At 35.5% G+C, this 10,516-nt stretch overlaps 1 protein-coding gene across 1 annotated transcript in view; it reads left to right on the top strand.

The window, feature by feature from the left end:
• Window positions 1-6,886: 6,886 nt before the first annotated feature.
• Window positions 6,887-10,516, top strand: part of LOC107095366 (claudin-7-A) — an 11,598-nt gene continuing 7,968 nt past the window's right edge. The window contains exon 1 of the mRNA XM_015391422.1: window positions 6,887-7,224. Within this exon, the coding sequence (XP_015246908.1) occupies window positions 7,002-7,224 (223 nt within the window). The 5' untranslated portion in view covers window positions 6,887-7,001. The remainder of the gene's footprint in view (window positions 7,225-10,516) is intronic.

Here is a 10,516-nt window from a genome sequence, read left to right as displayed (position 1 = left end):
TAGAATAAACTGAACCTTTCACAGAACACTGTGGATGTATTTTCTATTTTAGCCAGTAGAGGACAGTAAGGGGGTGTCCAGTGGAGACTGCAGCTGCAGAGGGAATCAGATTAGATACATGTACATACTTTGTATAGCAGATTGGTTAAAATAAACTATGAAATCTATAAAATAAGCTGAAATAAGCTATTTTGCTTGGGCTAAAAAAAAACAATATTTACATAATTCAATTGCTTTACCTATATAATGTTGTATTATTGAACTAAAAAAACAAAAGCATTTGATTGGTCTATTGTCTGATTCTTGTTTTAGAAATTGGTTATATTTACATTCTGTCATTAATTTATTCTTGTCTTATTTTAGATATGTGCTTTGGCTCACTGTGAGACTGAAAATAAATGGTTTGATATTTGTAAGTGTTCAATAAATCATTCGACTTGTCTGAAGTCTCCTCAGCTAAAAGAAAAACAACCACAGAGTGTATTGCATTATGTTTCAATGTGGGTAACAGTGCTATTTTATTTTATTTTTTTGTATATTATGTGTACCTTAAAATGCAACTTCAATTTTGTTCCAAACATTGAAATAATGAAACACCATCTACCACTGAACATACACTGCAATAACAGCTTATTTACACACACATATATAAATAAATGATAAAGTCATAAAGAAAAAGCACGACAAAAACCAGAAACATATTTCAAGGCAGTAAAATAACTTAAAAGAAATGTATTCTTATCTTTTAGAGCATTTAAGGGTTTTAGTTTTAGTACATTTGCAGATCATGTAAAATAATCAACGTTCTGTCTCTAACCCAGTGGATATACTATTGCATGCTACAAGTGATGTTAATCCTCTTTACATGCCACACTTTCATCAACTGCCATAAATGCCTAAGAATATGTAGCATATTGCTGCAAAAACTGAAGGATCAAAGCTTCTTCAAAAAGTACAGCCTTCTCGGTCCCTTCTTGTAGATTACTTTAAGATTGTGTCTACAGTCCAGTCTGTTGTCCAAGTGAACATTAAAGTTTTTACACTCCTTCACCATCTCTATAATTATTTAAAACTGAATGGAAGTTTGTAGAACTGTGACTGCTGTGGCATTTCTAATATAGATTAGCTTTTTAAAAGAGCATCCACATCTTTTTTGCAGAAGGTTGCCCCCTCTGGCGACAAGTGGCAATGAGACCAGTGTTGTGCACCACATCTTCCACAGTGATTTCACATATTTTTGTTGGTTTAGGGCAGTAATGTTTTCTGAAGTAAGAAAGCTGAAGTAGAATGGCCCAAATATGACCTGAATCACTCTCATATGAATTGACTAATGTGGTTTTTGGGAAAGAAATACAAATAATATTTCACCTTTAACCCTTTAAAGCCCGATCCAAGAATAAAACAATCAGAAAATTACTTTTTTTTTCTTTGAAGTCCTTTTTTGGCCTTTTAACATTTTTGATATTAATAATTTATTACTATGCGATAAGTCAAGATTATTTTTTGTGTAGTCTTCTACTGGCTGTTATCAGGTATATCTGATTGTGTACAATAGGATTTTGAGGAAAGTTTTTACCATTAAATTATGCAAAAGGTGTCAGACGCAAAACATTTCAGAAACCGTATGTATCAAATATGATACATTTGGCATTACAGGGTTAAACTTGTGCAGTAGGCCTACTCTTTTTTCCATTTTCCGACAATGTTCAAAGGGCTATATAGGTTTATTCATCTGAGGTGTACTGGTTTAAATAATTGACCTGGGGGACATGAATGGGTCTGAATCCTGGTTGAATCAGAAAAGGCATCTGATATAATGTGATTCCTGAGTAAGGAAATAACTGAAAGGACTTGTTATCAGATTAACGCTATAGGATTTTTCTTTTTGTCTACACAAAAACGTATCTGTAGCTAACTTAAAAACTCAAAATTTCATGATTATTCGGATTAGGAAAAAAAGGATTTTATCATTTACAATGGCATAAATAATCCAATAAAAAATGTGTCATGAAAACATGCCGATCAAAGTATTCTGATAACAGCTGGCCAGAGTGATCAGCTACCCAAGATGGAAAGAGTAGATGTGGGATGCATTTGCACTGGATAAAATCTAAATCTAGATAAGCCATTTTTTTTCTTAAGATAATCTTAAAATATTGTTGGATTGATTAGGTAAAAGTGACATTTTGCTAATGGAACAAGACAATTTACTCTTAAAATAGGAAAACACATCTGCATTGTCTTAGTTCAAGTGCATTTTATCAAATTATTATTTTAAGAGTAAAAATACTAATTAAGGGTAAATAAACTTCATTTAAGAAAATGTTACTTATTTCTAGATCGTTTTTCCAGTGTGCCCATTCAGGTCAGCTCGCATCATTCAGAATAACATAGAATAACTCAATCCCTTTACCACAAATAGATAAGGATACTTAAGCCACTGCAGAAGTGCATGAGTGATTGCCAAAAGAAGTGCAATCCGAATAGTGCTGACAGTAAGGAAAGAGCTAAAACCAGGAATTAGTATGCTTCATAGTGCTATTGCAGTTAGCATAGTGACCTCTGGATGTTCAGAGGTACAGGTAGGAGCTATATGGGTTCCTGTATAAGAAAAAAGTTGGTTGTTGTTTGCAATTTATTGTATTTATGGTATTATATTTTACAAAATGTTATAAGTTTATACTAAGATGACCCAAATTTCCCATTGCAAAATAACCAACTAAATGGAGTAAGATAGGAAGGCAGCTTAAAGTGCAAATTAAAAAGAAGAAAAAGAACAGAAGAGTATTGGAAAGCAGAGGTAGAATGAAGGAAGATGAACAAGACAGGAATGTACCCATATGTACCTGCAAACCCCCATAATATTGGATATTTTACAAAACACTGTCCCCACATTGTAGCTAAAACACGCCCACACACAAACACACAATACCTGTTTCACTGTAGGGCCTTCCCATTGACTTCCATTAATTTCTACAACTTAACCGTGACCCTTACCCTTACCCTAACCATTGCAGGTTTATACCTAACCCTAACCGCAACCTAAACTCAATTCACGCCTTAGTCCTAAACATGAACCTTGAACCAAAAATATTTGGCGTCCCCACAACGTGCTATTTTTCCAAAAACTTGGACCTATTCAAAACAAGAACACACACTCACACACAAAACTTATACCTGTATTACTGCTGCTTTTACTATTTTCATTATACACTTAATGATAACAGCAGTAAATAGAAAAACACCGTTGTTTTTATTCCTGTCATTGTGTAAAATAAACAAAACTGTAACAGCCCCATTTTCCTTATTTAATTTTAACATTTTTGATTATTATTCAATATCCTAGCTGGACATGTAAAATACTTAACATCAGAAATCTGGTCATCCTCAGTTGGAGGGACATGCTGATGCATGCCTGAGCATGTCAAAAATAATAATGCTGGTCACAACTGGAGCAGAATTTAAATTTCTCTGAATTCTGTCAGAATGTTTGTGAGAAATGTTAGTGGACAGATTTTATAAATTATATTTTGCCAGTTGAGTGTGTTAGAGATATAAACTGCTCAGGATTAAATACTTTGAAATCTCTCAGAGGAGCTTCGTTAGGCTGACTTTCTCCTTCTGTACATAGAAATAGGCATTTGAATTTTTAAGTTAAAATGTTGTAAATTTATACTGTGTTTTGCATCTAGTTTTTGCAGCTTCCCACTGTGTTTGGCATGTTTTCACTTTTTCTCCTCAACCCAACTTAAAATGTGTCAAAACGAATATAACAGGAATGAGATAAAAACATTAACCAAGTTAAAACTATAAAAATAATGAATTTAGCTATAGAAACTTCATTAACTTTAATACGTAGAACAGAAAGTACTGTGAGGATTTGTTTTTTATTTTTTTATGCCCTGTTTTTCTGTACTGACGCCTAGGGAAGCGGTCACAGATGAGAAGAATAAAGCCACAAGACCAAGAACAGAATTCCTCAGTGTTCTGGAGAAGACCGGGTACATGAAGAGGACAGGCGCCGTCCCCCTCATTTACACCCCTGTTGAGCCTTTTCAGGGAAAAACCAGAGTGTTTTATTGCTAATGCCTCAGTGACTTCCACAGGCACTTAAAAGACTTTAGTCATTGAATTGTACTGTACTTGCTTAGTTCAGACCCACAGGAGGCCACAGAGGGCGGCGGCGGGGCACCTGAAAGAATGCTAAGACTGATTTAGCTGTTTTCTTCTGTAGCCCCTTCCAGGCATTGTGCAATGGCGAAACCACCAAGACGAATGTGTGTTTATCCTTCAAAGAAGTGGGAAAAGGGTAAGGAGAACTAAAAGATAAATAGAAAAGGGTGGTGTGGGGAGCCTTTCATTGGCCCCCAAGACTTGGATTAGAATGTCATATAAATCAGGTTTCCAGTAGTAACAACACTGGAAAGGCTGGGATTTGCACATATTCTCCTAACCATCTTCCCAATCCGCTATTAAATGTTTTTTTTTTACCTTTATAATTCTTTATTCAAGAGGTATCCTACTTTATATTATTATTAATAGAATAAAGCTATAAAAAAAAGGAACGTGATCTTTATCATTTCTTTTAATGAGCAACAAATTCCTTGCACAGTCATTTCTCCCCAGCAACAATGGGGGTATTTGTTGCCTTCAACAGCAAAAGCTTGGATACAGCTGAAAGGAGCCGAGTTATAGTGACAGGAGGAGAGAATGAAAGGAGAAGAATGTGAGAAACTGAAGGATCAAAACAATGCAGAAGGGGGAGTGCGATATGTGGAACTGAGCTGCGGGAGCTATTAGGCAAAAGAACATTGTTAGCTAAGTAGCCTACCACCTGTTTTCGGTTGCATTTTGAATCTTTTATTTACACAGTTAAGATTGATTTAATGGTCAAACCTTGTTAAACTTGGAACTAACCAAGGGGGAAAACCATAGCATTGGTTTATTGTGCAGTCAAGGAAAATATGCAGAGAATTTGGTCATTTGTTTCAAATAATATTTGCATTTTTTTGCCCTTCAGCAAGAAGGGTAGCTCACCCATACCATGAAAAGTACTTATATTTATATTTTTTCACTTCTTTATACTTCTTTGTATCCTTCAGTCTTCGATTACTTCTGCTTTCTGTCATATAGCTGATTCTCACCATCCTTTTCTCTTTTCTCCTCTCTGCAGAGGGGGCAAGGCTATCTTAGGAGGTCTACAGACAAATTAATATGTTTATGAATCAGTTGTAATTACAGTATCTATATGTTAGATTAGATTAAATATACTTAAAGGTATAGTGGACAAAGTTCTTTTCATCAAAATAATTTGTCCTCCTAATTGTCAATCATTCTGGTCATATGTTTACATAAAGCCGTCCTACGTGCTCATCCCTATTTTTACTTACCGGTGGTGAGTCTAACATAGTGGAAAATTTGCAAATCTTCTTTTCGAACATAAGCTTGTATGAGTTTAATATGCATTTCCTCTTGGGAGCGGGTACAGGGTTGTGCATGTGCATTTCTTCGAAAGTGGAGAGGGCTGGTTTCTTCAAAAATTCACGAAAATCCTCCACTATACCTTTAAGTACGTTAGGCACACCGAAGGTAAGATTTCTGGACGCACTTAGCAGTTCATAAAAAAGAAAAAGTGCAATAAAATTTAAAACAACACTCGGTTTATGAAAGTGCTTATGAGTATGAGGAATGACTGACTGTAGGGTGAGGTGCTTTGGAGAAGAACAGAACATTTTCCATTTTATCAAATGTACTTAACACTTTCTTTTTTTTAAATTAGCCTGTATTATGCTTTGTTGTGTTTTAAAAAAGGTTGAATTAAGTGTTTTTTTACAGTGTCCTGTCTGGCGATGTGGCAATAAGAATAATTGTCTTGATGCCAAAAAAAGAGCCCAACAGATTTTGCTTTCACAAGTGGAGCAGTAGGGCTATCGCCATAATGTTCCGCTTGATTTATGCATATAAATAGCTTTATGATAATTCATGCAGGGAGAATTACAGATTATATGGACACTGCAATGAAAGTAGAACAGGAAAGGAAAAAAAGGAGAAAAGATGAAAGGAAGGGAAGATAAAAGGGAGATAACAATAAAACATGTTTAGTCTGCTTCATCACCTGCAAATAGATATTAAAAGAACAGCGCAACTAAAGGATATAGTATAAGAGATATAATAAAGTAACACCTTAATACTATCGTTGAAGTATAAGCGGTACTATTTAATCTGACATGTATACTGTGGTAGCTGAAGGTAAGAATGTGGGCTTTCTGTGTGGAAGTGAATCTCTAAGTACCTGGAAATAAGCACCTGTAGTTTTTCTTTTCTTTCTAAATTGTAAGGACTGACAATAGCACTATGTTCAGCTCAGGAAAGTTGTTATTTTATTAAATTGATATAATAGATTCCTGTATGATGGTTTATATTCTTTCTACACTGGAAAAAATCAAAATCTAGATAAGTCTTTTTTTTTTTTTCACAAGTGCTTTTGTTCTTCGATTGAGTAGGAACAAGTGACATTTTGCCAATGAAAAAAGACAGTTTACTGTTTAAATAGGAAAACACAACTGCATTGTATTATTTTAAGTGCATTTTATCTAATTATCTTATTTTAAGAGTAAAAATACTCATTCTATTGGCAAACTACCTCATTTACCTACTCAAATTAAGGGTAAATAAACTAAATTTAAGAAAAATTGTGTTTTTCCAGTGTAGAAGGAGTTGAACCAAACATTTATTATTAACACTTTTCAAGTATTTTGTGTGATGCCAACAATATTTTGGAAGAACCAGCCCAGTTTGGGAGCAGGCAGGATTCCCACACCCACTTTCACACCATCACCCCCTCCGTGGAAGCCCACCCACCCTCAGGGATTCACCTCTCTCTGCACACTGACTCTGCATACAGCGCTGTTAAGCCCAAACGATCCTAAGGAAGTTTTTGAAGTGAACTTTTTTTTTAGGTATAATCTCGTCTCTTTACGCCGGGAAAGTTTAATTAAAGAATGGCCAACTCCGGCATCCAGCTGCTGGGCTTTTTCCTGTCTTTGGTTGGGATAGTAGGGCTGATAATCGGCACCATCCTGCCTCAGTGGAAGATGTCTGCGTACATCGGAGACAACATCATCACTGCAGTGGCCATGTACCAGGGACTGTGGATGTCCTGCGCCTTCCAGAGCACCGGACAGCTGCAGTGCAAAATCTATGACTCCATCCTGCAGCTCGACAGTAAGCGCTGGGCTAGTTTTATCCGTATATGGAACACCTGTAGTGCCATGATTGATCTGACAAAAAACAAACCTTTATGGAGGTTTAGGTTTTATACACTTGTTTTTAAATTAAGAACATATTTACAGATATGACAGATAACCTTCATATATATATATATATATATATATATATATATATATATATATATATATATATATATATATATATATATAATGCTCTGGTGAACATTTTACTCCTTCCTTGTCATATTTTCATTAGCTACAAAACTAAAGACCTGGAAACACCATATAGCCCTTTCTTTAATATTCTAGTTTGTCTTCTATTGCTGTTAGCTGAAGCAGTCAGATGCTCTTTATAATTGGTCATAATTAAAAAATGTAGCTTCTGTGTTGTGAAATTGGCAAGAAAATTTTAAGTTTCATCAGTGAAAACAAAAATGAACGAAATGATTAAAGATTTTGACTCCATATTAACAGTTCTTCTAATTTTCTGAAGGTCTTTCATTGTGTTTTGTTATTTTATTTGGCAGGGACTTTATTTCATTAATCATTGGCAAAATTCTCTTGAAGTGCTCCGCTTTTTGTATTTCATACTGTTAAATTTTGATTTGAGACAATTTTCTATGATTTTGTGCGCAACTCTTTAGGAATAATTAGGAATAATAACAAGAGAAACACTATTTCCAGCTCAGTCAACCAAAAATAATATGTTCTAATTATTTTTCAGTCTGGCCTTTTCATGGAGCAATAATAGTGTAACTTTTAATTTAGTAAATTGTAAAACAATACTGTCGAGTACGTGAACAATATCTGATTGACATGAATTTATTTTTGAATGTGTTTTAAGTTCTAAGTTTAGGACTAAGTGTGTAACTTCTGCATTTATAAACTTAACATACTACCAAGTGGTTAAATTGGGGAATTGGGAGAAATTAGATTTTTTTAAAAATAGGTAGGACCACCATCAGTTGTAGCTACTTCAAGCATTCAGCAGACTGAGCTGAGGGATCCGGACAGAACATTCTCAGAACGTTTTATGGGATTAAGATATTAATAAGTGAATGAAATTTCATTAATACTGAGGTTGACTGTAAGAAGATGATGCGTTCTGTCCGTGTGCTCTTTGTTATGCTCTTTTACTCAAGCCTGAACTGAACCGCGCCGAGCCCTACTGATGAACTAGTACCAGTTTACTGCGGTTCGGTTCTGTCTGGCACGGTCCGGTTCAGTTTTAGGTGCCATTTACACTCAACAGTTATCTTGGTTACCGCGCTCGGACCGATCTCGGCACAGTGTGTAAAAGGTAGTGAAAATGGGGCTATAAAGTCACTGCTAAAACACTGGTTTAGTATACGTGCCAACTTAGAGTTTCATAGCTCATCATGCAGCACTATCCACCCTACTTGATTAAAATCTAAACAGTCCAGGTGGCTGAGTGCCAGAATAGGCAAAGTGGTATTTAGTTAAAGCTGCATATTTTGTATTGCAAAGAGGGATAAATGGTGAACTGACTGAATTTGTAAAGCCTATTTCTAGCCATACCTACAACTCAGACCGTTTTACTCTATAGCCAGTAGCCAGGTTTATACTGACGCTCACATCCAGATAACCTTCAAACTGCAAGACAGCTAATATTTTCTGAGTCAAATTCTTAAACGTGTATAATCTAATAAATGGTTAAAACTACATTAAACCAACCCATTCCTCTGTAAAAGATCAAAGACTGAACAGAAAACAAAAAAAAAAAAAGAAAAGCCTGCAGATCTACTCATTTACACAATTTTAAAAGACTGCAGGGATAACATTCTGTTCATAAGTAAGTAGTCAGAACCTAAAGACATGTAAGGCGTTACATTGAAGACTTTTTACCAGTGACATGTGAATGGAAGTGTTGTTCTTCAACCCACCTGGAGACACACCTGGTCCTTTATGAGACCCCTCAATAGCCCACACCGATCAGGTTTAATTATCATCTGAGCAATCTGTGAGGATAGTGCCATCTTGTTTTCTCTTTTACTACATTCTGTTATGTGTAAATTTCACCATTGCCATGTCTCTGAAACCCTCAAAAACTGAACAGTCCATCACACAGTGTCCATGCAGTGTGATTCCCAGGAAGGGTGGTGACAGAAAGTCTAGATGTGTTACATTCAACACATGGTTCAGAATTTCAGCCTTTTGTCAACAAGCTGTTATCAAAATCTGGACACTGAAACCATATGGAACTTGTACAAACTGTTTCCAGGCACTTTTACTGAAAACATGTAGATATTTATACACTCTTTAATACATAAATATACATCCTGTTCCACGGTTATTTGCACCTTGGTTCAAGATCTGTAAATGGCCTTAAAATAGATGATAGATGATCATTTATAGATGATAGATCTTTATTTTAGTGGCATAACTTATATTTTCTTAAAATAAAATATAATTTCTAATTTGTTATTATATTTCACTAAGGCCACTTTCTCTTTGCCACTCTCCTAAATGGGAAAAACTGGAGAACCTCCACCCACTGTAGCAGATGCGAGATAATTTTATAGTTTCCTTAAACAAACATTCCAGATGGGACTGCTCTATAAAAATGCTGCATCCATGGAAAAACATCTACTCCTAATGTTTTAATATGGTGGAGAACCTTTAGTGCGTTGGGCTTGCTTTTCTTCCAAAGACCATGGGAACCTTGTCTGATCGCCATCTATTTAACTATTTTTCGGTGTGTTGCAAAGGGTTGAAAAACGTTCATCACTGAATTCTGTGTACTAGTCATTGACTAGTTTTAAATAAGAAAACAGAGTGATTGCTTCTGCCTTTTAATCCATCCATCCATTCATCCATTTTCTGGCACGCTTAATCCCAAGTGGGGTCGCAAGGGGTGCTGGTGCCTCTCTCCAGCTGGGCTATGGGCGAGATATTGCGAGGGTAAGCCCTGGACAGGTTGCCAGTCCATCACAGGTCTTTTAATCCACAACTTTAAATGTACTTTTTGTTAAAAATATCCCTCAAATCCTCAAAGGGTCCAACACTGATGACATGTGTTTTGAAAAACTTTACCATCACAGCGCACCATTTTTAGTATTTATAGACTTATTTTAAAATATTGGTTTCCTTGCCCAGATTCAGGTTTTTAACCTTAGTTCTAAGCATTTGAACATCTTATGGCTTGAACTCCTTTGGAAACTTTATGGTTTTAGCTGATCCAAGCTTACCTTGCAATAAATATGAATTGTCATGAGAATTGTGAATTTATATACTCCTGAAAATTCATCTTGCCAGGAGCAAGATGT

Source organism: Cyprinodon variegatus, unplaced genomic scaffold, assembly GCF_000732505.1.
Source record: "Cyprinodon variegatus isolate N-32 unplaced genomic scaffold, C_variegatus-1.0 Scaffold540, whole genome shotgun sequence".
NCBI lineage: Eukaryota > Metazoa > Chordata > Actinopteri > Cyprinodontiformes > Cyprinodontidae > Cyprinodon > Cyprinodon variegatus.
Note: the sequence above shows the minus strand (reverse complement) of the source record. Positions and strands in the feature narration are given on the sequence as shown.